Source organism: Pollachius pollachius (assembly GCF_949987615.1).
Source record: "Pollachius pollachius genome assembly, chromosome: 12".
NCBI lineage: Eukaryota > Metazoa > Chordata > Actinopteri > Gadiformes > Gadidae > Pollachius > Pollachius pollachius.
In genome coordinates this window covers 14859898-14885426 of record NC_136945.1, presented here as the reverse complement: position 1 = coordinate 14885426, position 25529 = coordinate 14859898, and the positions used below count along the sequence as shown (strand labels likewise).

At 47.5% G+C, this 25529-nt stretch overlaps 4 protein-coding genes across 5 annotated transcripts in view; 2 read left to right on the top strand and 2 right to left on the bottom strand.

Moving 5' to 3' along the window:
- Positions 1–3195: 3195 nt before the first annotated feature.
- Positions 3196–6773, bottom strand: ccdc51 (coiled-coil domain containing 51). Of its 2 annotated transcripts, XM_079748602.1 has the most exons (7): positions 6587–6773; positions 6248–6290; positions 5789–5984; positions 5558–5695; positions 5258–5422; positions 4525–4731; positions 3196–4190 (listed from the first exon to the last, which is right to left on the bottom strand). In XM_079748602.1, exons 2-7 carry the CDS (start codon positions 6250–6252, stop codon positions 3582–3584), a joined length of 1320 nt encoding a protein of 439 aa, XP_079604728.1. In that variant the 5' UTR covers positions 6253–6290; positions 6587–6773; the 3' UTR covers positions 3196–3581. The 2 variants fall into 2 exon arrangements, with proteins under 2 accessions (XP_079604728.1, XP_079604729.1); XM_079748603.1 differs by lacking the exon at positions 6587–6773 and having other exon boundaries at positions 6248–6419.
- A 461-nt stretch (positions 6774–7234) lies between these two features.
- LOC307083807 (histone H2A-like) lies at positions 7235–7657 on the bottom strand (the record flags this gene model as incomplete). The annotated part of the gene is made up of 1 exon (XM_079747797.1): positions 7235–7657. The coding sequence occupies one exon, from the start codon at positions 7655–7657 to the stop codon at positions 7235–7237; it is 423 nt and encodes a 140-aa protein (XP_079603923.1).
- Positions 7658–8771: 1114 nt separating this feature from the next.
- On the top strand, positions 8772–23536 carry LOC307084030 (DDB1- and CUL4-associated factor 1-like). The gene is made up of 30 exons (XM_079748144.1): positions 8772–8923; positions 9522–9666; positions 10009–10085; positions 10551–10624; positions 10841–10954; positions 11060–11197; positions 11377–11937; positions 12117–12218; positions 12566–12724; positions 13452–13631; positions 14072–14181; positions 14973–15063; positions 15350–15519; positions 15855–15979; positions 16370–16446; positions 16640–16777; positions 16964–17119; positions 17512–18096; positions 18463–18740; positions 18849–19047; positions 19284–19366; positions 19465–19549; positions 20053–20286; positions 20499–20592; positions 20870–20974; positions 21388–21461; positions 21665–21757; positions 21864–22016; positions 22127–22196; positions 22396–23536. Exons 2-30 carry the CDS (start codon positions 9524–9526, stop codon positions 22473–22475), a joined length of 4548 nt encoding a protein of 1515 aa, XP_079604270.1. The 5' UTR covers positions 8772–8923; positions 9522–9523; the 3' UTR covers positions 22476–23536.
- A 1679-nt stretch (positions 23537–25215) lies between these two features.
- The window catches only part of LOC307084029 (dedicator of cytokinesis protein 3-like), a gene marked incomplete at both ends in the record, with an annotated part of 50061 nt that continues 49747 nt past the window's right edge, over positions 25216–25529 (top strand). Inside the window, one exon of the mRNA XM_079748143.1 lies at positions 25216–25252. Within this exon, the coding sequence (XP_079604269.1) occupies positions 25216–25252 (37 nt within the window). The remainder of the gene's footprint in view (positions 25253–25529) is intronic.

Here is a 25529-nt window from a genome sequence, read left to right as displayed (position 1 = left end):
ACCCTACAGTGGCGTCTACTCTCATCAAAAATTGTATTCTCAATCAGTTGCCCCCATGTAGGAGTTTGGTGGTAGCAGCTGTACTGTGTAGATGTGGCAGGTGTAGGTAGAAGTGATATTTTTTAGATTTTTCCTCCACAAATAATTGTGTGAACTTTGTTTATTAAAAAGTTTGTTCACGTTGGCACATTCAATTTACAATAATAAACTGTCCTGGGTTATTCAGGGGAAAGCCAATTGCTTGCTACATACATCCTTCAGTTGGGAATCAAACCCATGTCTCGCAGGAGGAAGGTAGAAATTCATTGTCACTGTACAATGATGGCTAACCTTTGGCATATCATTTAATGATCATTTAGTCATGAAAATGTATTCAGAACTAGCTTTTTGACGACGCAATCACATCATAAATCGTGAAACACTGCTCTTCCCCGCATGAAAATATTTGCCACTTTGAATAATAAAATTATCTGTAGCTGTATTGATGTCGGCGATTTTGTAATTTTGCAGTATCGCCCACTCCTAATCGTAAGCACATGTGGTTTATTATGTCTGTTTTGTATCATTTTAATTAATAACTTGACGAGTGGATTTCAATCACAGAGTACCTCACTACTCTACATCTGATATAACGGCATGTTTAAGATGTAAATTCATCATGTTGCAATGTACTGAGAATCTGCAGAAGGCGGTTCAGTCAATGGGGAACTGGAGTGGGTGACACAGCGGAGCAGCCTGATTTCTAGGCCTGCTGCAGGGTGTTGTGGTTGGTGAGTGCATGTAGGAGGAATCCACACATTTTGGAAATATAACATGATCCGTGAGCCTGATCTGAATGGAAGTTCTTTTCAAACCAGCCCAGGTTTTCTTTTTACTTGTCTACAAACGATAAAGTCTTTATCTTTCAAACTTCGGCTTTCTCAACCCTTATCTTGTTAAAGTGTAATGTTAATCCACAACATTACTATTTTGACACATTTACGTTTACATTAAGGGCATTTAGCAGACGCTTTTATCCAAAGCGACTTACAATAAGTGCATTTGTTACAATAAGTACATTTGTCATAAGAAGTGAAACAACATATCGCTGTCGGTACAGTAAAGATGTTCATAGAACCAAGTGCAAGTATTGCAATCGCTAGGCTAACCCATTCCCCGTGTAAAGCAATGATAGCACACGATAGCACAAAGATATGACACATATCTTTTAATGCTAAAGACTCAAATGAAAGAAAAGGATGGTGTTAAATGCTGTGTATTCAGATGATGATGGTGTCTATGTTTGGAGGTGGTACGAGCTAGTTTAAACCTCCTTGAACCTTCATCGGAAACACCACAATACACCTGGACAATTCTGCCAACACAACACACATGCACTTCACCCATGTCCTTTCTCTGTGATCTCAAAGAACTAATCATGCTTGATCTGAGTAATTATGACCAACCCTAAACTGTGTGCATACACACATCAATGCACATCAAACAGTCAACATTTAGCCTACTGAGCTTTTTTGAAATGATATGCCTTTCTTCAGCCAAAATAGAACCATATTTACATTGGTACATTATAATATTTCAAATAACTACACCGTTAGGTTCAATAAACTTAGTTAAATATTCAACACACCATTAGCTTGTAAATACGATTTTCTATAGGCTATCACCTCATCGTGACTCAGCTTCAAGTCATTGCACAATAAACTGGCATAGGTTTCTGTTGTAGGCTACTGGTCGTTGGTTAGACTATTGATCATTCTCAAGGTTATTTTCGTTAACGAAACGTAACGAAATAAAGAATATTTGTTGATCAAATAAATGTTAGTTAACTGCAATAAAAATAAACTAACCAAAAAAGGAAGGTTATGGTAAGGTTCATTTTTTTTTTAGTAGGCCTAGCTACACAATGAATTTGCTGACCTTTTTTAATCTTGCCACTGAAAAATACCCTATTTTTCGAAAAAAATACCTAAACTAAGCATTTTTTAAAAACAAACCTTAATTTGCAAACCCGCTTTTAAAACGAATTACAACAAAACTGAAATGGAAAAGGAAAAGGAAAAACTAATACCAATTGCTACCAGTAGGCTACCAATATAAAATGTAAACAAATATAAAATGCAAAAATGTAATAACTTTGGTCTTCACTCGGTCAGCAGGGAAACACGTTTAGATTCCCCTACTGGAGGAGATTTGTAACACAACTCAAGGATAATTTATAATTTATTCGTTTGGATTCGCTGAATAACCTCATGGATTTACTGGCCTGCCGCTATGAGATTTTAACACTCTCCTTTAGGCAGTCCATCATCATTAAAAGTCAGGACAAGCTCCAGGACAATGTTAGAGCCATACGTTCTAAAATCCTAACAGAAACAGTTTAAATATTTACAGTTTGTATTATGTTTAATATTCTTTAACAAAATATATATTGTTCCATTCCAGAAATGTACATTTATATAATTGAGAAAGACATTGAAAATATTACAATTCACCAAATCATCCGGTTTGTAACTTTCTGAACATCGCGTAAATCTCTCGATATAATGATATTATATATTAATAACTAATATTAGGCTACTTTACTATTAAGACAAGATTAATACATGGTTTGTCCTGCGGAGGGTTTACTCAGCGAACTGGCCCTACGGACGTAAAATGCACTCTACAGAACCTTAAAGTTACGTTAACAACCCAGTTAATATAACTTGGTTTCTGTTGTTTTAGTGTTTGTTTATACTTCCGTTCCCCCGCCAATGGATCCGGGGGTCCAGGAAGGGGTGTGATGACGGGGGAGACCCATAGAGATGATTCTTCATCCGGCTGCGATGAAGACCACTACTTGGCTAAATACAGACCAGCACCTGCTGAGATGGATTAGAGTGAGACGGGGGGGGGGGGGGGGGGGGGAATCATTTAGTTGAGAGAGAGACAGACAGAGATTTGAGAGGGATTAGAATTAACAAAAGATTGTGGTTTAGTTGGGGAAGGTTATACGTGCAGGTTATGTGTGTGTGTGTGTGTGTGTGTGTGTTTAATGGTCACATTGATATATAATTGTATGAATGTGTATTTCTGTTTCAGTGTCCAATGCTGCAGCGTCGTCGTTCCGACACCTATTGGCACAGTGAGGTACTACAGCTGAGACGGACAAGACAGTCATCCAGTCAGAGGTATCAATAACTCAATAATCAGCCGTTTCATTAAATCAGTTATTTATAAGCATTAGGGGGAAATTCACTGAATCAAAACATTACAATACCCTTCATACAATATTATTCCATCATTATCATTATTATGATCATTACAATAACTAATGAAGGTTACAGTGACCAGTGGTCGCAACTACCTGGCATAGAACCCATAGAACATAGAACTCAATGACTGGCACTTTTATTATGGAATTCACGTATATCTTTATAACTGTGCGCTAACTACTGTGTGTGTGTTGGGTTTATGAAGCCAAGATGAAGTCAACTCAAAACAACGTGTTGTTGTGGCGATCAGTATCGAGTCTTGTCCACTACCAGCTACTGGAAGACCCATGGGCGGGTTCGGGGCCACGGGGTTAGGTGCTGCGGACCTCAGCTGGCGGCGCGCAGCAGGAAGTAGAGTAGGGGGACGGTGATCGCCGCGGCAACCACGCTCACGGCAGAGTTCATCACACTGCCCCTCTGAACGGCCTCCGCCAGCTGCTCCCGCGCCTCTTCCAGCCTCCTCAGCACCTCCACGTCTGCTGCTGCGGCTCCTTCCCAGCGGGAGGACTCAACAATGTTTCTCCTGCTCTTCCTCCTCTCCTCCTCCACCTCCACCACGGTCCTGAATGTAGCCATGCCCCCTTCTAATTGAGCCACGCCGCCTTCCAGCCGAGACAGACCTTCTTCCACGCGCGTCACACCCCTTTCTAGTAGAGACACGCCCCCTTCAAGACCAACAACACCCTTTTCTAACTTGGCCACCCCCCCTTCCAGTTGAGCCAGGTGAGGTTGCAGGGTGACCAATGGGCTCACTGGCGGCAAAGTCCTGGGTGCTTGGCTGGGTGTAATCTGGGCGTGTCCAACAGCGCCCCTCAGTGTGTCTATGAGACCCTGGAGCTCCCCCTGCTGGGCGCGATGGTCCACTGCCTGCACCCTCAGAACCTCCTGAAGACTCTCTGGTCCCTTCTGCGCCTCCAGGAGCAGGCACTTCAGCTCCTACACAGACAGACACAGACACACACAGACACGCACACACACACACACACACATTACTGTGATCAGGTGAGCGGTTCACCCCATTGGACCGCAGGCCAGCATATGTGCTGCTGTGGTAAGGGAGGGGAGATAACAGCTCTTAGAGGAAGGACAAAACTGTAGCCATTCTGGCTCGGCCAGAAATAATCTCTCTCCCTCTTACACAGGGTAACTTTTGAACAGAAATTTGGGGAAAACGTTGCATGGGGAGGGATGGACAGAGAGAACCGGTATCGTCTCTAAGAAGGGATAGTGATTGGCGGGGGCATCGGGACGACGCCACGCCCACACTGACCTGCAGACGGACGCGGTTGATGTAGGTCGACCCCATGACCCCGATGATGGTGCCCAGCAGGGAGCCCATGAGGGACCAGTTCTTGGTGCGCTCCGCTCTCGTGCGCTCCTTCTCGTGGCTGCTGCGCACGGCGGCGGAGAACAGGGAGAAGCGCTGCCGCTCGGACACCTCGGCTCCCTCGTAGGACGAGCGCTCCCGGCGCTCCTCCTGGTTACCGAGACAACGCGCCAGAGGAGCCATTGTTACGCTCTCATGCTCAATCAAAGACCAAATAGTCTCAATCAAAATCCATCTCTCTATATCCATCTTTCAATGTATATACTAAAATACAAATGTAATACTATGTATGGCCATTAGGGGACCCATTACACTCCTAACCATCCCTGGAAGGTGGGTCCTCCAATCTGCGTTCCTCCCCAGGTTTCTTCCTTGTTAATTAAGGAAGTTCTTATCTTGCCCTTAGGGGTTGGGGTTGCATGGTGTCATAAATATATAGCCTGTAAAGCCATGCCTATATCTATATTTCTATAGCCATACATCTACTCCATCTATCGCTCTATACTGTATATATATACACACACATCTATCTTTCTATATCTATACTGGAAGAACAATAATCTATTGTTCCTAAAATTCTATATAGGGTTAGGCAATTTATAGTTCATGCAATGGTTAGGATGCGATCATCTGTAGGCCATAAGTTAGAGGTGAGAGGTAAAAGAGGAGGGCTGACCTGCAGTAGTTTGTGCTCCAGTGTGGCCAGCTCCAGGTAGTGGGGCTCCTCCCGGGACACTCGGTCCAGACGTGTCCTCACCTCCTTCAGCTTCTGCTGGACTGACTCCATGCTGGCCTGGGCCTCCTGGACCAGACCCCTGGCCACCATGAAGGAGGTCTCCGCCTGATCGCAGAAGCAGAAGATCCAGTTCCAATAATGTGCAATGAAGTGTGCAGTTCTAGTTTGTGTGTGTATGTACCTCCGTTGGTCCTGTGTGTGTGTGTGTGTGTGTGTGTGTGTGTGTGTGTGTGTGCTTACCTCAGTGACCCGGGCCTGGGCCTCTCGCACCTCATTGAGTCCTACAAACTCCTCGTAGCGCGCCCACCAGTAGTTTACCGTCGCCGTGGCGAACTGGGACGACCTCTGACCCCAGTCCTTTCCCAGCATCCCTGCCTGCTGCAGGAGAAAAGGGGAGGCAAGTCAGACCCCTTGTCATGCCCACACACACACAGGTAGAGGCAGGGGGGTGGAGCGAGCCTTCAGCTGTACCTTGAGAGCAGCCAGGGAGCGCTCCTTCACCAACTCCCCCACACCCCTGTCTGGAGGTGGAGGGGTAGGGGTAGGGTCGGGGAGGCTGGGGGTGCTGTAGGCTAGGAGGGGTTGTTGGGGTCTCCACCGGAGAGAGAGGCGGTACTGACAGCAGGTACCATGATGACTCCACCACAAGACCTGAGACCCTCTGGATCTGAAAACAAACACACCATGGCTGATTACCCAAGCTCTTTCGTAGAGGCTCAGTTCTCACTATCTTTAAGTCCTGACGTGTGTTATTTCAGCTCTATATACTGCTAGGAACTTGTTTAGATTCCAAGGGCAGTTGTACAATTTTGATTGAACACTTTGATTGTTCAATCTCAGCTTCAGTCGTTTGGATAAAGGCTTTGGCTACAATTTAACTTAATAGTAGATAAGTGTTTGCTCAATGACCAGATGCCACGTTAGTTTTACCTCATTGAGAATATGATGAAGGGAACTTCAGGTTGAAGGATTGCTGGAACAGTATGAGAACAGTTAGGACGGCTGTATTGACGCTAGATAACCCATACAGTGTTCATTACAGCCAGGAAAAACAGATACACGGCACAGTGGGCATTGGAACAGGAACTACTCACAAGTCTCCTACAACAATGTACTATGTTACTCTTATTTTTTTTAAATAAGCGCTTGTATCGTACATACATTTGCTACATATCAGCAGCGGCAAACCATGTGTGAAATATCTATACTCTAAGATAATACATTAAAAATATTGACTGAATACAAGAGATGACCTACAAATTGTCTCACCTTTGCTCTCTATCTCTTCTCTGACAGCTCACCGTTTCTAAGCGATTTTAAAGCTACTTTCATGTTGGATGAACCCAATATCAGGTCAACGTATAGTTGGTCTTTATGTAAATACTGTTAAACAATTTTGATCTCAACAGAAAGCGGACCGAACTTCACACTGAGATCTGAGCGGTGCTAACGAGTTAGCTTAGCAACACCCGGCATGCTGAGGATCACTTCCGGCATGTCAAGGCCATGCCCGTGACGTACTTGGCTGCAGCAGGCTGATTGGACATGGAGTTTGTTGCATTTAGCGAAGCATCTATTTAAATATGTTGCCTGGGAACTAGAGGCCGGACTAGTGCTGCTGTCATATCTACGAATAAAACCCCATGCTCTTCGGGTTGACAATGGCTTGTGAATTTGTGCGCAGCAATAAGGTCCTGTGGAAACTATTTGAACCATTACGTGGAATTGGGCTGCTCCCCATTGGGAAACCCATTTAGTTGTCAGTTACCTAGATATGTAAAGTTTGTGTAGTGAATGATGGACACCGCCAACTTTGTTGCTCCCATAAGTGGCAAATTCATCACTACCGCAAATGTGTGTAAGAAAATAGCTTTATTTAAATCAGTTGCATACGTTTAAAAATTCGAATTGTAACAATTAAAACTCTTGGGACTGAACGTCTTTTTTAGCCGCGCTGTCGTCCTTGGAGGAGCCCTTAGTCTTCTTGGGCAGCAGGATAGCCTGGATATTGGGCAGGACGCCGCCCTCCGAGATGACCACTTGGGCTAGGAGGATGTTGAGCTCCTCGTCGTTGCGGACAGCCAACAGAATGTGTCGCGGGGCGATGCGCGTTCTCTTGTTGTCGCGACAGGCGTTCCCCGCGAGCTCCAGGATTTCAGCGCACAGGTACTCTAGGATAGCGGCCAGGTAAACCGAGGACCCCGCGCCCAATCGCTGGGTGTAGTTGCCCTTTCGCAGCAGCCTATGGATACGGCCCACGGGAAAGGTGAGCCCCGCTCTGGCAGACCTTGAGACGGTGCCCGTAGCCTTGGTCGGGGGTTTCTTTCCACGGCCAGACATCTTCGGAGACTACCTGAGGGGCATAGAACAAGATTTTTTTGATATTCCTTCAAATCTGAAAATTAAATCAAAGTTGGTAAGATTAAATGGAAGCATAGGTTTAAAACCCTAAATTACCTACTTACAAAACAGAGTTGGAAACCTTTTCGAATAAAATATAACCCAGGCTCCTGCAGACAGGTGACGGAAGCTTGTATTACCAGTTTGTTGCAAAGCCAGGAATGTTATGCTGGGGAAGATGGTCTGCTTTTCAATAACTGCTTAATTTGTTAATTGGCACCTGTTGTGTGTCTTCACAGAACTAGGGTCGGCCCCGCCCGGGCCCAGCCCTCTCCGCCCTCCAAATAGTCTCCAGCGCTCCATACTGCTCATTCTAGACTAACCATAATTATGTTTGTGTTAAAGTGTTAAAATAAGAAAACGGATAAATACGATAGGATGAACTTTGTTGATCCAAGAAGGACAATCAAGAAAGATTGTCCTTCTTGGATCAACAAAGTTCATCGATTACGATTATGTATAACTAGCCTACTATAAACCAGTCTATGTTTTAGATAGAAAGAAAAATATATAAAAAATATGTTTGACTTCCCAAAATACACACATGGTGTAACAATTTGTTTACAAAATTGTCCAAACTATTTTTTCAGAAACACTTCAATGGCGTTTCTGAATCCTCGGACGCCAGCCTTCCGAGTTGCATTTTTGACGTCATTTCCCGGTCTCGGAGTATTTATAGAGTTCCTGTTCGTCTTTGTGATTGTGTCATGAAATTGGCTAGTCGTTGTTTGTTAGCTACATTAGCCTCTTTAGCAAACCAGCCCGAAAACAAACAACACAACTTTACATTGTATCGCACGCACAGCAAGACCATGCAATGTATAAATTGGTGACCGGAATTAACTAGAAATGTTATCAAGTGTGTGTAAGAGCATTTAAAATCGAGATTAAAATGACCAACGTGGTACAAATACAAAAGCTGGGAGATATTCGACTTTCGACTCGGAACTCTGGCGTCCGAGGATTCAGGAACACACCAGAAGACCCATGTGCAGCGTCTCCGCGCCTGTCGTCATCAACGTTCGACTAAACGTGATTACGCGTTCCCCGGGCGCCGGCGGAGAAGTTTGAAAACAAACATGTGAAACTTTTAGCGTCCAATGTTCACAGTTTATTGTTCATCGTTTTGACCGTGTTCCCATTTAATCGAGCGTGCGAAACCCTTAAATACGAGACTCGGCTGAAAGTGAACGCGAGGCCGTGCAGGTGAGTGTGTAGCATGTTGCTAACGGTTTGACATGAGGGGGTTCAACATGCTGTCAGGGACATTCTTGGAACATAATATCCATGCTATACACATTCAGCCTTGTGATATAACAGTTACACAGGTGTATCTTATTAAAAAGACTTCAGACGTTTTTCGCCAGGACGAACGCAAAGGTACGGCAGGTTGTTGTTAAATGTAGTGTTTAACGGCTAGTTAGCTAGTGGTGTGTGCATTCAGAGCTGAGGGAATGTCGTCTCCTTAACGGCCACAGGCACCTGTTGTGGTGGATCTGGAGCTTGGAGAACACTACGTCCAATAAATTTCCCAAGTATTGAAGAATAGTCGTTGACAAATCGCAGTCTTCCTTCCCTCTGATGAGTAACTATAGCGTTCATTATTTTTAAATATGCAATTTCTCAATGGCTTTTTACCCCTCATGACGTCCCGTTTTACCTTCATTTAATAACCGTATCTTTCATTTCTAAGTTTCTGAAATATTAACGATATTCAACTTTCTGTGTCTTTCTTCTGTCTTTTTTTTTCTCTTTGTGTGTGTCTTTGTCCCTCGCTCTGTCTATATCTCCATTTCTGTCTCAGTCATGGCTTCCCCCTCAGCCCCTGGAGAAGTGTCTGGGGACGGGTCTGCCAGCGTGGATGCCAAGGCGGAGCTTTCGGCCCTTCTTGACCAATGGGAGAAGGCGCAACAGGGCACCACTGTTGAGCTTGTCACTATTCTCACCAAGTAAGTCCTTGAGACTTAGTAAACATTAAGATTTAGGATGATAAAACTTACTGACAGAAGCCGGTTATTTATATTGATTAAATAGTCATTTAGGATACGCCTTTGTCCAAAGTGACTTGCATTTCATTTAAAGTAGCCATGTTTAAGATTGAGCCCCTCCCAGTTAGTACGCTGGAAAAGTAAAAAATGTGTGGACTATATCAGCTATAGGATGTGAGCATATTGATTTTATGTGAACATTAATGAAATCACTATTGATCAGCAATGACTACAAATATTTCCAGGTTATTTTAAGTTGCGAACTTAGTGCCACTGTGGTACATGGCTGTTTTCTCTCTGCAGCATCTCTGAGCTGATCGAGCGCGAGACGGAGGAGTACCACAAGGCAGACCCCGACCCCTTCGATGACCGCCACCCGGGTAAGCCTTGATATTGGTCAGGGCCTGGGGCCTGACCTCCATCTCTGGGACACCTCAGTTATCCCTGCAGGCCCACATGTTGATGGCAGCTTGATAACATTCAGCTAGCCAGTTAGACTAAATGCTTGGAGAGACGGCCCAGGTCGGAACCTCCGTAGGCCAGCGATGATAAAGGAGGTGTGTCCAAACTAGTTCATTAGTGGAGGTCCGGGAGTGGCCTAGGAGTACACAGCAGGGCATGTGGAGAATTTGTGTACAGGAATGGGATGCTGTGGAGTCTTGCAATGTTTTTTATTAAATATACAGATGGGGACTTTTTTAAAAGGAAACTTGATTTTCATATTCGCTTAACTTTGAGGTTTAATGATCTGTAACTCATATCAGGACGCACTCAAGTGTAAATAAAAACCCAACCAGGTATTTACCCGCTTATTGCTCATTGGTTACTGTTCTGTGCATCCTCAGGGAGGGCTGACCCAGACTCCATGCTGGGACACATTCTCAAGATGCTCTTCAGGAACGACGACTTCACAAACGCTGTGAGGAACTTAGCTTTATCTTGGGATTACCTTAGCTTTAAAGTAGCCTTATCGTAGCTTAGCTTCATCTTTGCTTCTGCTTAGTCTTACCTTTGCTCTCGTTGAGCGGCATCTTAGGAATATTGGGAAGGGTGTTAATTTTAAGCTACGAGATAGTTGAAATGTTACACAGTGCGACTTCAACTTTGTGTGTGTTTGTGTGTTCGTTCTCTCCAGCTGTTGAATGGTTATGTGATGACCAGCAGGGAGCTGAGCCTCAACACGGCCGCCTGCCGCCTCCTCCAGGACATCATGCCAGGCCTGGAGAGCGCTGTGGTCTTCCAGGAGAAGGTAGAAGTACCGGGCCTACCACTAGGCGAACCAGGCTCTCTAGTGCAACAATAATAATGTGTCCAATATTATCTCACTCCCCGTACTTTGACCTTATGTCCCCAGGAGGGGCTGGTGGAGAAGCTGTTTGTCTGGGCCCGGGAGGCAGAGTCACCGCTCTGTGTCTACAGCACAGGTCTATTGGCCAGAGCCATGGCCAATCAGGAGATAGCTGCTAACTACAGGGAAGAGAACGCTCTGCTGGTGGGTTACTCTCACTCAATCACTCTATCAACTCTTTTTGTTTGGGATGCAATCAAATGCAGAGAAATGTTAACGAAGTAGTAACCAGGAAACGACTCAAAAGCACTTGCGTCTCCTCCTCTAACTCCTCCCCTCATCTCCTCTTGCATTCCGTCCTCCTCCTCCTCCTCCTCCTCCAGGTCCCTCTGATGATCCAGCGGCTGAGGGAGCTCCGGTCCCAGGAGGCGGGGTCGGATCGTCATGACGATGCCCCCCAGATCCCTCCCCACCAGGACGCCTCCTCGTCGGGGGTGGGCCCTGTCACCCAGGAGGAGGAGGAGGATGAAGGAGAGGAGGAGGAGGAGGAGGAGACCCCGTGTAAACGTCTCTTTGTGTTGGGCTCTGCTCAGAAGACTGCAGGAGGAGGAGGTGGTGTGCCTGTGCGCCTCCTGCCCGACCCCGTGTTCCAGGCCAGTCCCGAGCCGGGCCTCCGTGAGGCCGGGGTTAGGGGGGTGGGAGGAGCAGGACTAAAGAGGAAGGCGGGTAGAGAGGGCGGGAAGAAGGCCAAGCAGAAGCTGAACTTCCCCTCATTGGAGGCCGAGCAGAGGAAGGACCCCGGTAGCCAGCCGACCAATAGCGGCTCTTGGGCTGAGCAGTGCTCCATGGTGATTGGTACAAACTACCGCCTTTCACCTCTGACTCCGGCCATGGAGCAGAGACTCATCCTGCAGTACCTGATGCCTCTAGGAGACTACCAGGAGGTCAGATTGATACTATAAATATTAATACATGTTTATGAACATGTATAATGGGCATTAATATGGAATGATTACACACTCTGTGTGTGTGTGTGCGCGCGTGTGTATGCGTGCGTTTGCGTGCGTGCGTGGTAGCTCCTGTTGGTGTCTATTAATGCAGTGTGTGTGTGTGTGTGTTGTAGCTGCTAGCGGTGTTCGTGCAGATGGACTGCAGAGAGCTGCTGATGGGTTACCTAGACCTCAGACGGACCAACGATGTTCAGCTCACCTTTGATGCACTGCTGGTAATGTGCATACACGTTCGCAACACACTCAACCTCCCTTTTTGCTGATATTTGCTGTGTGGATGCCTGTGTTTACCATTGGTTGTGGTCCCCCTAATATGGTGACTTACTGGTAAGGTCAGGTAACCTTCAGATCAATAACTATAGGCATAAATGTATTAATTCTTTAATAAATTTTACTCATAGAGTGTTGGTTAGACATGGTGATACTAAAGAGATGTACGTGGAGGAGTCACCAGAAGTACAGCAGTTTAGATCACTGGACCGATGTTGCCGGGCAGGCGAAGACAGAAAGCACCGGATCCGTTTGATGAAGATGAAGTAACCCTTCTCTCGCCCTCCCACAGTACCTGGCCTCTCTGCTGCTCCATAAGAAGTTTGCAGCAGAGTTCATCAATCATGGTGGGGTTCAGCGACTACTGGAGATCCCCCGTCCCTCCATGGCCTCCACTGGGGTCTCGCTCTGTCTCTACTACCTCGCCTACAACCAGGACGCAATGGAGAGGGTACGTTCTCTCACTCACTCACTCACTCACTCACTCACTCACTCACTCACTACCTGGCCTACAACCAGGACGCTATGGAGAGGGTTCACTCACTCACTCACTCACTCACTACCTGGCCTACAACCAGGACGCTATGGAGAGGGTACGTTCTCTCACTCACTCACTCACTCACTCACTACCTCGCCTACAACCAGGACGCTATGGAGACGGAGCGTTCTCTCATTCACTCACTCACTCACTACCTGGCCTACCACCAGGACACTATTGAGAGGGAACATTGTCTCATTCACTCACTCACTCACTACCTGGCCTACCACCAGGACACTATTGAGAGGGAACATTCTCTCATTCACTCACTCACTCACTACCTGGCCTACCACCAGGACACTATTGAAAGGGAACATTCTCTCATTCACTCACTCACTCACTACCTGGCCTACAACCAGGACGCTATTGAGAGGGTTGATCACTCACTCTCTCACTCACTCCTACCACCTGGCCTACAACCAGGACGCAATGGAGAGGGTACACTCACTCACTCTCTCACTCACTCTCACTCACTCACTCACTCACTCACTCACACTACCTCTCCTACAACCAGGACGCTATGGAGAGGGTATGTTCACTCACTCACTCACTCACTACTACTACCTGGCCTACAACCAGTATTTTCCTGAAGGTTTTTTTCCGCGTCCCCGTACTCATACCTGACCCCGCCCCCCCCCAGGTGTGCACCCTGCCAGATGGCGTGCTGGCCGGCGTGGTGAGCTACGCCCTGTGGCTGCTGGAGTCGTCCCACGCCTCGGGCTGCTGCCACGCCACCATGTTCTTCTCCATCTCCTTCCCCTTCCGCTCCGTCCTGCTGCTGTTCGACCGGCAGGACGGCCTCCGACGCCTCGTCAACCTGGTCAGTGGACCACAGCCCCCCCGGTGTACCTGAAACCGTACAGGCACAGACAAATGAATAATATGTTTTATGTCAGGGCGCCTTTCAAAAGCTCTCAATGTCGCCTTACCGTTAAGACAAGCAAAATACAATTTAAAAACAGGAAGGGAAGTGTTTGACAGGGAGCCAGTGTAGTTGTGTGTGAGTCTGAGGATAGGAGTGATGTGTTCGGTGGATGGGATTCTGGTGATAATACGGGCAGATAATGGTGATAATAAACCGACCAAAATGATGATGATGGTCTGCAGCCATAATCAGACGGGCCTGATTGTCTTTGTTCGCTGCAGGGTACAAAGACAGGGTCCACCGGCTCCACTGATCCTGGCATCAGTATCTTCTGTTGTTCTATGATTTATAGTTTAATAGATATGATATATCCCCCCCTTCCCGCCCTCCTTTAGGTGAGCACACTGCAGATCCTCAGTGCTGAAGAGCAGGTCTCCGTCCTGAGTGACGACCAGGTGTTCTCTAGCAGACAGACGGCCAAACATACTTGCATGGCCCTGCGCAGGTAACACACACCTGAACACACTCCACCTAACCCTACCTCACTTTATAAACCCGACCACACCTGTACTTTCCCTACCACACTTGCATGGCTATGTTCTGGTAACACACCTGAAAACGCCTAACTTTAACACACCTGAACAATCTAACTCTACAACAGCTACTTCTGTGGGCCAATTTACATATAGCAGTTGGGTTTATCCCATTATTGCTTAGGAAGTCTAAGCAAACAATCCAAAATTGTAGTTAGTTGCTACAGAAAGAGTTCATGCTGAATGGCTTAGTTTAAAATGGATGTTTGAACATGAAATCAAGTTTTTTTTTTTTTTTAAATGTGGTAATATGTAGGTTTTTCAAGTACTGGTCAGTTGATCGTTTGGTTGGTCGATAAACACTTGTTCGACCATATTCTCATTCGACTTTCGCTGGTGTTCGTTTCATAAGCCAAAAAGTTGGTTGAATTTCAGTCTACCAATATCTTCTTTGGTTGGGTACAGCCCTTGTAATATGTCTTATATGATCTTCAACATTGTAATCTGTGAAATTTTTGTCACTGTTTTCCGAAAATAAGTTTGAACGTTTTACTTAATTTACTTAGACGTCGAGGGGACTCCAAAAAGTATCTTTGATGTAATTACGAAGAGACACCGACGGCAAGAGTGTACACTAACGCCTAGGAGTGTGTGGCTGTGTGGAGCTAGAGAGTATCTACTACAATAAGAAATACAAGGTTCTATTGTGTATCTCAGTGACGTCGTTAAGTGTAGGTACATGCGTATCTCTGTCTGTGTGCAGGTACTTTGAGGCACACCTGGCTGTGAAGACGGAGCAGGTGAAGCAGCGCTCTGAAGGGGGAGCTGTGGTGCCTAAACAGCCCCACTATAAGGTAATTTATCCATGAAAGACTTATGATTTATAATAAATAATCTACCCAACATACTTTTATGTATTGTAAAAAAAACATTACTTTATTTAACAAAAAATGAGCAATAGAAACATAATTTACTTTATTAATACATACTTTCTTAATGTTCACATAACGTACCTATGGATATAAACAGAACATACTTAATAAATAGTTGCATAACATACTTCCTGAGTCATTATCACTCTGCTCAAGAGGGAAGAGTCAGTGGGAAATTTACCTTTGTTGGGGTGTGTTTGTTTTTCAGGCATGTACGTCCAGCAGGGAGCAGGTGGTGGAGATGATGGAGTACCTGGTGGAGTGTGCCCCGCCCAACCTCCACTGGGACCCCGTCGAGATGTTCCTCAAGCTCTCCTGCGTTCCCCTCATGCTGCAGCTCATCTCCGCCGCCTGCGACTGGAGGACCTACTACGGCAGGTAACCCAGTCACATCAACCCAACGCACCCTGACACACTCTCACTATGGCAGGTAACCTCCACCAAACTGCGGCAGGTGACCCAGTAACGCAATCCAAACGCACCCGGCCTGACCCACTCTTACTATGTCAGGTAATATCCGACAAACTACGGCAGGTGACCCATTGACACAAACCAAGCGTACACTTACACACATTCGAACAACGTCATGCATTCCAGCGACTTGAACCAAACACACCCAAACCGACTCCTGCTAGAGCAGGTAACCTAGCGACCTGAACCAAACGCACCCAAACTACGGCGGGTAACCCAGGAACGCTCTCGCCTCCCTCCAGGAGCGACACGGTGCGCTTTGCTCTGGACATCCTGGCCATCGTCACCGTGGTCCCCAAGGTCCAGCTGGTCCTGGCCGACACCGTGGAGGTCCTGGATGAGACCCACTCCCCGGTCTCCACCATGGGTCAGTAAGGGTGGTCCCCCAGAGGGCTAGGCGGTGGAGCCTCGGTTTTTACTATGGGTCAGCTACGGGGCTAGGTGGGGGAGGTCTGGTCTCCATCATAGGTCTGTACTGGTGGTGACGATGGCACGTGCACCTGGGATAGCATGGGATAGATAGAAAGTTCAACACTAATATTAGTTCATAGGCCACTACAATAACATTAAATAAGCTAAATTAGATTCATATTAGTTAAAGGAAAACATTAGTGGTTTTGAATGGATGAAGGGGGACTTGTGTTTGGGTCGACGGCCTACTGGAAACGCACAAAGCTAAGTGATAAGAGCAGGCCTCGGTGACGGTCTGAATGTATTTCTGGGTTTTAATCTCACCTGTAATCTGCTTCTCCTGCAGGTATGAGCATCATCCTGGGTGTGGCGGAGGGAGAAGTTTTTGTCAATGACGCAGAGATCCAGAAGTCAGCCCTGCAGGTGAAAGATGGATACAGATTATAAAATGAGTGCCATGAGATCAGATGTCTTCATGAAACGCATGCAAACCATCACGTAGTTGAGAAATACAACCACTGCATTCGGAAAGCAGGGAAACATTTGGTTTAAGGAATGAGGCAGAATTGGAAAAACTGAGTAGCAGGCATTAATGTGTAGGGCCCTCTTCCTCCAGGTGATCACGAACTGCGTGTGTGCACCAGACCAGAGCCTGACTACGGCTGGGGGCTTCTGGCCCCAGCAGCTCCCCGGCCCCTCCAACCGAGTCCTGACCCGCATGTGGCAGGTGGTCCAGAACAACAACGGCATCAAGGTCCAGACAGATTTGTGTTCTAATGGGTGTGGTTCTAAAGAGTCCTGTTGTAAGGGGTTCGGTTCTAATGGCTTCTGTTTCATAGAGTTGCGTTATAACATGCTATTCAACGTGTTTCATGTGTTCTCCCGGTCCCAGTTGACCATAAACTGGATATTGACCGTGTGTCCTTACCGGTATCTCCAGGTCCTACTGGCGCTGCTGTCGGTGAAGATGCCCATCACGGATGCTGACCTGATCCGCTCCATGGCCTGTAAGGCGCTGGTCGGTCTCTCGCGCTGCTCAGCCATCAGACAGATCATCAGCAAACTGCCCCTGTTCAGCAGCGGGCACATCCAACAGGTAGAGCCACACCTTACAGGTAGACTGACCTCACGACAGGCAGGCTGACGGGACGTTCTACATGAGATCGATTTCAAAGATCTACAGGTGGTTAATCCTGGTTACAGTTGGCTAATCACGTTCGCATGCGTCTATAATGTTTACAGGTGTTCAATCAGGTTTACAGGGTTTGAATTAGGTGTACAGCTGGTTTCCACCTGTCTATTAAGTTTACAATTGTTAAATTAGGGTATGGAACGAGGTGTACAGTTGCATATTCAAAGGTGTCGATGAGGTTTACAGGTGTTCAATTAGGTTTGCAGGTGTGGAACTCGGTGGCCAGGTGGTAGCGTGGGTTGTGGCGTGTTGAACCAGGTGAACAGGCGTCAAAAGGTGTGCGTTTGTGTCCCCAGCTGATGAAGGAGCCCGTGCTGCAGGACAAGCGCAGCGAGCACGTCCGCTTCTGCCGCTTCGCCGCCGAGCTCACAGAGCGCATCTCCGGGAAGCCCCTGATCGGCACCGACGTGTCCCTGGCGCGCCTGCAGAGGGCCAGCGTGGTCGCCCAGTCCCGCATCACCTTCCCCGAGAAGGAGCTGCTCATGCTGATCCGAAACCACCTGCTGGCCAAGGGGCTCCAGGACACCGCCAGCACGCTGCTCCGGGAGGCCGACCTGCCCACCGCCCCCGCCTGCCCCGCGGCCACGCCTACCTCCTCCAGCGTCGTCCTGGCGAGGACCCCGCGCCTCGCCAACGGGCTCGGGGCCCGGGCCGCCCCGGGGACTCCGATCAGCGCCGCTCCCCATGCCGCTCCCCCTCGGACGCCCTCCGTCGCTCAAGCTCCCCCCTCCTCCTCCACCGCCTCCCCTGGCCTCACCCACTATCAGGGCTCTCCTCTGATTGGCCGGATCCTCTTCTCCCGTGAGCGGCCGTCCAATCTGTGTTCAGTGAAGAGACCTCGAGTTCTGAGGCAGAAGTCCGACCATGGGGCCTTCATTCAGGTCAGTCCTTCTGGTTAACACTGGATGTCTGGTGGTTATAACACATGGTTGAGGTAATGACAGAAGAGGTTATGAAGAAAGGTTGATGCAATATCAGATGAGATGAGGTAATGATTGAAAAGAAGACGTATTGATTGCTAAGATGAGGTTATGATAGAAAAGATGACGTAATGATGGTTAAGATTAGGTTATAACTGATGAGATAAGGTTATGATGAGATGGGGTAATGCCAGAGGAGATGCCCCAGCCAGCCTATAGTTCTGGAGATGACCATAAAAAAGGTCAAATCTTCTACAATCTTGGCAAATGACAACACGACAACAACATAGAAAACCTCCATTTCCTTCTCTCCCTATTGCTCCTCAGAGCCCGGCGATGAAGAAGCCCCTGGAGAGCCACCTGCCGTCCCCCCCGACCCTGGACAGCATCATCACGGAGTACCTGAGGGAGCAGCACGCCCGCTGCCCCAACCCCGTCACCACCTGCCCGCCCTTCTCCCTTTTCACCCCCCACCGCTGCCCCGAGCCCAAGCAGCGGCGCCAGGCCCCCCACAACTTCACCTCCCGCCTCTCCTCCCGCCTCCTCTACCCCAAGTACGGCGGCGTGGACCGGGGCTGCCTGGACAGACACCTCATCTTCAGCAGGTAACCCCCGGCGACCAGCGGAAAACCAGTGAGCAACAGCGGGGACCGAGTCAAAGAGGAGACTGGTCCAGATTGTCCCATCCTCTCCTCTCTCCACTCCCTCTCCAGGTTCAGACCTATGTCGGTCTTCCACGAGGGCGACGGGGACGAGAGCGGCTTCACCTGCTGTGCGTTCTCGGCGCGGGAACGCTTCCTGATGCTGGGCACCTGCACGGGTCACCTGAAGCTCTACAACGTCTTCTCTGGCGAGGAGGAGGCCAGCTACACCTGCCACAACTCCGCCATCACACACCTGGAGCCCAGCAAGGTGAGCTGGTGCGAACACACCTGGAGCCAGGCCGGGCGAGGTAGTTTTAAACACGCCTAGAGCCAGGTGGGTTAATAGTAACACAAATAGTGGGTTACTAGTTGGGTCCGGTGAGTCAGTATTAAACACAGCCGGAACACTGCCAGGTGAGACGGTATTAAACACCCCTGGAGCCAATTGAGTAGGTGTTAAACACGTGTTAAACCTGCTATTAAAGTCGATGGTTTGTTTTTCAGGATGGAAAGCTGTTGTTGACATCTGCGTCCTGGAGTGTTCCACTGTCTGCTCTCTGGAGCATGGATAGTGTCTTCACCCCCAGGTGAGAGAGATGGAGAGTAGTGGAGTTGTCTATAATAATGTGCTCTGTGTGTATGAGTAGTGGCTGTGGCTGATGGGTAATGGGGTGTTGTTGTGCAGTCACTCCTTTGAGGACGACCACTACGTGGAGTTCAGCAAACTGTGCCAGGACCGCGTCATCGGAACCAAGGACCAGATCGCTCACGTCAGTATTCTTCTACTTCCTGTTTATCTATGTATCATTTCTCATATTTTATTTGTTCCCTGCATTGTATTGTGGTATCTTATTTTAGATTTTTCCACCTGGAGGCTATTTTCTGATAATTTTTTACATTTTTTAAATATAGTGTTGAGTTAGTCTGGCTATTGCCAGACCAAGCTCAATCGTAGATTGCATGTTGGTCTGGGGAAGCTGCTGTCATTTTCTTCAGCACAAGAGGTGATCAACGGGCATAGTCCAACTGACTCTGTACGCGATTGGCTGCTTGCCGTCGCTTCCCTGTCGTCATTGTGTTAAACCAGCCAATAGCGCACCAAGGGGAAAAGCCAGCTTGGTGATTGGCACCCGCAAAAACGTATCGGAAGCAGAAAGAAATGTATCGCTCTTCTCCGGACCCTTGTGCAGGGTGAACTCAAATCGCTGGCAGAATGGCCGAGGCTCCCCGGTCTAGTGTTGAGTTGTTTCTGAGCAGTGTCTTCTCTGTTCAGATTTATGACATCCAGACGGGCCAGAAGATCCAGACCCTGAGCGACCCCGCCCTGGCCAACAACTACAAGAGGAACTGCGCAACCTTTAACCCCAGCGACGACCTGGTCCTGAACGACGGCGTGATGTGGGACGTGCGCTCGGCGAGGGCCATTCACAAGTTTGACAAATTCAACATGAACATCAGCGGAGTGTTTCACCCCAACGGCCTGGAGGTGATCGTCAACACTGAGATCGTATCCTACTTTAATACTTCTGTTATGCTACTGCAATACTTCTGCCACGCTAACCCCAACGGGCTGGAGGTCACCGCAAACACTGAGATTGTATATCCCCTAATAATAATATTCCCCAATGCTACTGTGATAGTACCACACTACTGGTCCAGGGACTAGCAGATTACACCAACAACCCCTCTGTAGACACAGCCTTAACAGCCTGTCCTCAGTGGGACCTCAGGACGTTCCACCTGCTACACACAGTGCCTGCTCTGGACCAGTGTAGACTGGTGTTCAACAGCAACGCCACCATCATGTACGGAGGTGAGGAACCCAAGCACGGACACACCGACAGGCACACGCATACACTTTTTCTTCCTTGCTTTGGTTGTCCATTGTAGATGATGTCCATCCCTGTCTTGTATCAAAGATACGCTGTTTAACTAGAAGCTAACTGATTCACTGTATTGAAATATCAGCCATGCTGTGTGTAAAGTAATGATAGTCTTGATTGTGTATCAGCCATGCTGTGTGTGTGTGTGTGTGTGTGTGTGTGTGTATGTGTATATGTATAGTAATTATAGTATTGATTGTGTATCAGCCATGCTGCAGGCGGATGAGGAAGACAATGCCATGGACCAGCAGATGAAGAGTCCCTTCGGCTCCTCCTTTAGGACGTTCGACGCAACCGACTACAAACCCATTGGTACGCACGCACGCACACACACACGCATTCACACACACACACACAGTCTGGTGGGGTTTGTATTATTTTAAGTTGTTTTCAATCAATACAATACCTCTTTTTCAGTTCCAATACCAAATCAATAATGTCTTCAATACCTAACTTGGTGAAACCAAGTTAGATAAGGTTTCAAAGTAGGTATATTTGAAACCTTATCACATAAAGAAATAAATACATAAAGCCTATATTTATGTACTTACATTTTTCGTTCTTTCCTTCTGGATTCATAAAACCTATCATAACTTTTCTTCAAACAATTCAGATTAGTTCAGCTCAGTGAGTTTATTAGTGCACACAGATGTGGCTGTGTGTGTGTGTGTCTACTATTGTTTTGTGTGTGTGTGTATAGTCACGTCTTCTCTTCTGTGCTACAGCCACGGTGGATGTGAAGAGGAACATCTTTGACTTGTGCACCGACAGCCGGGACTGCTACCTCGCAGTCATAGAGGTATTCTTCAACTGCACTCTGTTGGGTCAGCCGCATGAATGGGGTTTAATTCGACCTTTAGCCTTTGCTTGATGACGGGTTAAAATGAGACGATTAGTCTTAGCTTGGTGAGAGAAGTGAAATGGAACGATGAGCCATAGCTTGATGAAGATTAATTGGGACGACAGCCCTTACTTGAGCTATTATTGTGTTTTGTGTTTCAGAACCAGGACACAATGAGTTTGGACACAGTGTGTCGTCTCTATGAGGTCGGCCGACATAAACTAGCTGAGGAGGGAGACGATGACGACGATCAGGTACACACACGCCACGCCAAACACATACACACACTGTGATCATGTGGACGTTGTGTTATGAGGTCATGTGATGAGGTCATGTAATCACCGTGTTGTGTGTCCTCAGGATGACGAGGATCAGGAGGACGACTCGTCAGACTCGGACGATGAAGACGACGACGACGACGATGACGATGAGATCGACATCGGGGAGGCGATGGTCGGCGCCGCCGAGAGGGACGCGGAGAACGCAGAGGGAGGGGACTCGCTGTCGGACGAGGTACCCCCACCACTTAACATCACACCTACATCTAGCATGCATGTAGCCCGTGTACACTGTGTATTGTAATTTGCTGCCTGGTAATTGGCTTACCCTTACCCCGCCCCCAGGTGGCCCGTCTCCTTGCCAACCACAGCGATGGCGACGATGACTCTGATGGAGAGTTCAGTCTGGGCGACTGTAAGGAACAATCATCTACTTGTTCTATAAATTTACCGGTTCTATGAATGTACTGATTCTATCAAGTGATGACATTTGTTGGGCCAGAGCCACATTGTTCAAAGTGTTTGTGTGTGTGCGTGTGTGTGTGTGTGTGTGTGTGTGCGTGTGTGTGTGTGTGTGTGTGTGTGTGTGTGTGCGCGTGTGCGTGTGTGTGCAGCCGACTCCTCAGACAGCTCTGGGAACACGGACACCTCTGACATGGAGGATGAGCTCCTGAGGACGCTGGGGGAGGACTGAGGAGCGCCCCCTACCTGCAGAACTGGTGTACGCCCACCTCGAACCCAACACTCTGCCTCCTGCCCTGTTGTTAGACTGTGGGTTCTGTGCTGAAGGGGTCGGTCGTCTAAGTGACCGGGACACCACTCAAAACGACTGTGAAATTAACTGAGGTAGCCACAGGCTACGCTGGGGAAGCAGAGCCCTTCCCTGCAGCAGTGGTTGAGGAGCTACCAGACACTAGAGCTAAACTGGGAGGAACGGCACCATCTACAGGGACACTGTAGTACTGCAGTTGCTGTTTGTGATTTGCTGACTTTGGGGCCAGGTGATGTGACATCAGAGATGGCTCGTTGACGTGGCGGTTGGATGGAGTGGTGTTGTCCTTGTGGTTTGGTTTTAATATTTGGTAACTCTTCTGATGTGATGAACGCGACTATTTTTTATTTATCTTTTTTTTTTCTGTTCAATTCATGATTTGGATTGATGAGCCATTTAAAATTGGTGTATATTTGATTGTATCATCAGGCTATTGTGAATCTGAGTGCGTTAGTTCTCCCATCTAGACAGACTTTAGTGTTCGAGTTTGCAGCCAGCGATGAACGCTAGGTTTAGTGGTTTCAAAACACAGAACAAAAACGTTTCACTTATTTTGTCGACATTAAAATGTAAAGAACCTTCCCAAATTGTTTGAATGGTTCAACATTTTAATTTGATGTTCGCCCTAAAGTATAGACCCCTCAGCATTTTTCTTATTTTTATAGGTAATGAGGGGCGGTGATGGAAGTTATTTTCATATTTGCCTTGGCCTCAACTTAAACCAAACGTGGTGTTCCTTTGGGAAATGCGGCCTAAAGCAAGATGTATTTTGAGTTTGAAACGTCTGTCGTCTGCTGCTCTTGAGATCAGAGCGACTGCGCGTTTTTATTTGACTCGTTTGTGTTTCTGGAAACCTTCCGGACTTGCAGCCCTCTGGGGGGACAGAAAGCGGACCGCCTGAGAGATGAGGCCACAGCAGTGTTACAGAGCCGTTGACTTTTTATAAAAGATTGTACCGTCTATAAATCTCAGTAATTTATAAAAACTTGACTGCTGAAAATGTCTGTTGCCTTTTTTTTATACCCTTTTTAACAAGATGAAATTCAATATTGAACAATATTTTGGCTCAATGGCATAACATTGCTGTTCAAAGATGAGAAAAAAGTGGATATATCTGTTCATATATATATTCATGCAAATGATATCCCATCAATTTCTGTGCTACGAGGCTTGGTCACCAGAGAGCAGCATTTCACCGTGATTAATGTTTCACTCAAAGAAAAATATCTCCGTTACTCGGCACTAAACGCTCATTGCCAGCTTCTTGTTCAAGGGGTTGATATGTGAACCACATGGTATATCTGAGAAAGTGGTGTGAATCCTGTTGATTATGTAAAGAAGGAGGCAGTGAATCGTTTGCAAGTGTTATCTTGAAAAACTTAAAGGATCCAATCAAACACCCTCATACATGCATCCAACCATTTCAATGTCGCACCCAATCATACCATGGTACAAACAACCCTATTCCATGAAGCATTCCAACGTAGTCCGACCGAATGTGTTGCTTCGATCACTTAAGCTCCCTTATTTTAGTTTGGCATCACCAGAACTCCTCGCGGCGTTCCTCCAGGCTATGTAGTTCATCGGAATGTCACAAGAGAGAACCCGATATCCCTGTTACATCCATCCCTGAATTAAACGCCTACACATTACTATTCTATTCTCTTCTACTATATTGTGTGCATTTAATTCTGATGTGTGACGGTGTAACTTGAGTTCCGCTGGGATGTCAGATGTGATCTAAGGTGTTTGCTAATGAGATGAACTATACAAACTATGAGAATTGCTGGAATTCAGATATTTTTTCCCGTTTTACAACTATCTATGTAATGCCGGGATGTACCTTTCAGTCTTCCTATCTCCTGGTACTGCGATCGGCCTCCATTCTGCAACCATGCAGCGGCCCCGTTAGGTGCGTGTTGTTGTGCCCGCTCCAGGCTGGCGTGCGTGCGTGCGTGCGTGCACGTGTGTGTCAATTGTGTGTGTGTGTGTGTGTGTGTGTGTGTGTGTGTGTCATTCCAGCTAGGTGGCGCAGCGGGATAGACCCAGGCTATCCCGGTTCGGGTCTCCCGGGTTTAATCTCTACTCTCGCTCTCAACACACGCGCTGCTGTGATCCGCTTAACGGACCCATGCCCCCCACCCCCCACCCCTCCTCTCTCTCTCTCTCTCTCTCTCTCTCTCTCTCTCTCTCTCTCTCTCTCTCTCTCTCTCTCTCTCTCTCTCTCTTTCTCTTCTTCTGACTCATCTCTCCGCATCAACACAGCGAATCGGGGGAGATGTTCCGTTAATTTACTCACCCTCACACTTTTCCCTCCCCGCTCATTTGGTTTCTAATTGATTTCGAGCGTAAAGATGAACGCGAGGGGAAGCGACCGGTGAGGGATACTGCAGTGACGGATCTCTCATCCCAAACCGAGTGGTCTTCCAATGGGGACCCGAGCGGGGTCTGACTAGCGGACCATGTAGAGCGCCACACACCACGGAGAACCCCCTGCGTCATCCCACCAAAGAGATAGGTCGTTTGCGTGTTGTCCTGAAGCGTGTCAGATAGCCGTCCGTCCGCCGCGCAGCGTCCCGGAGCATTCCGAGGAAAGTTTATTGTGGCGGTTCCACGGAAAGCCGCACCGAGTGTGTTTTAACTCGGGAGGATATTCGGAAGCATGTGGACCCCAACAGAGGATGAGAAGATCGGAGTTGGTGAGTTATGAGATGAGGTCTTCTCTGAATCTCTTTGAACTCGACATGAAACCCTATTCTGTCCCTTGTCGAACAGCGTCGCCCCGGATTAGACAGTCTCGCTTCCCGGGTGAACAGCCTCGGGAGACTTTTCCCCGTGTGAAACAACCTTGAACAGCGGATCCTGGGTAAAATAGTCTTGTCTCTGGTCAAATATTAACATAAGGGTTTTTAAAAACCCTTATGGTCACACAGTCTTTTCACGGGTTAAACAGTCATCCCGGGTGGAACAGTCTGG

Excerpts from the sequence above, each read along its gene's own strand:
- ccdc51 (XM_079748602.1), bottom strand. Across the intron at positions 5,423-5,557 it reads CCCAGGCCCGGGTCACTGAG|GCGGAGACCTCCTTCATGGT; the intron begins GTAAGCACACAC and ends TTCTGCGATCAG. Across the intron at positions 4,191-4,524 it reads TCAACCGCGTCCGTCTGCAG|GAGCTGAAGTGCCTGCTCCT; the intron begins GTCAGTGTGGGC and ends CTGTCTGTGTAG.
- LOC307084030 (XM_079748144.1), top strand. The coding sequence starts at position 9,524 with ATGGCTTCCCCCTCAGCCCCTGGAGAAGTGTCTGGGGACGGGTCTGCC. Across the intron at positions 13,632-14,071 it reads TCCGACGCCTCGTCAACCTG|GTGAGCACACTGCAGATCCT; the intron begins GTCAGTGGACCA and ends GCCCTCCTTTAG. Across the intron at positions 22,017-22,126 it reads GGGACTCGCTGTCGGACGAG|GTGGCCCGTCTCCTTGCCAA; the intron begins GTACCCCCACCA and ends CCCCGCCCCCAG.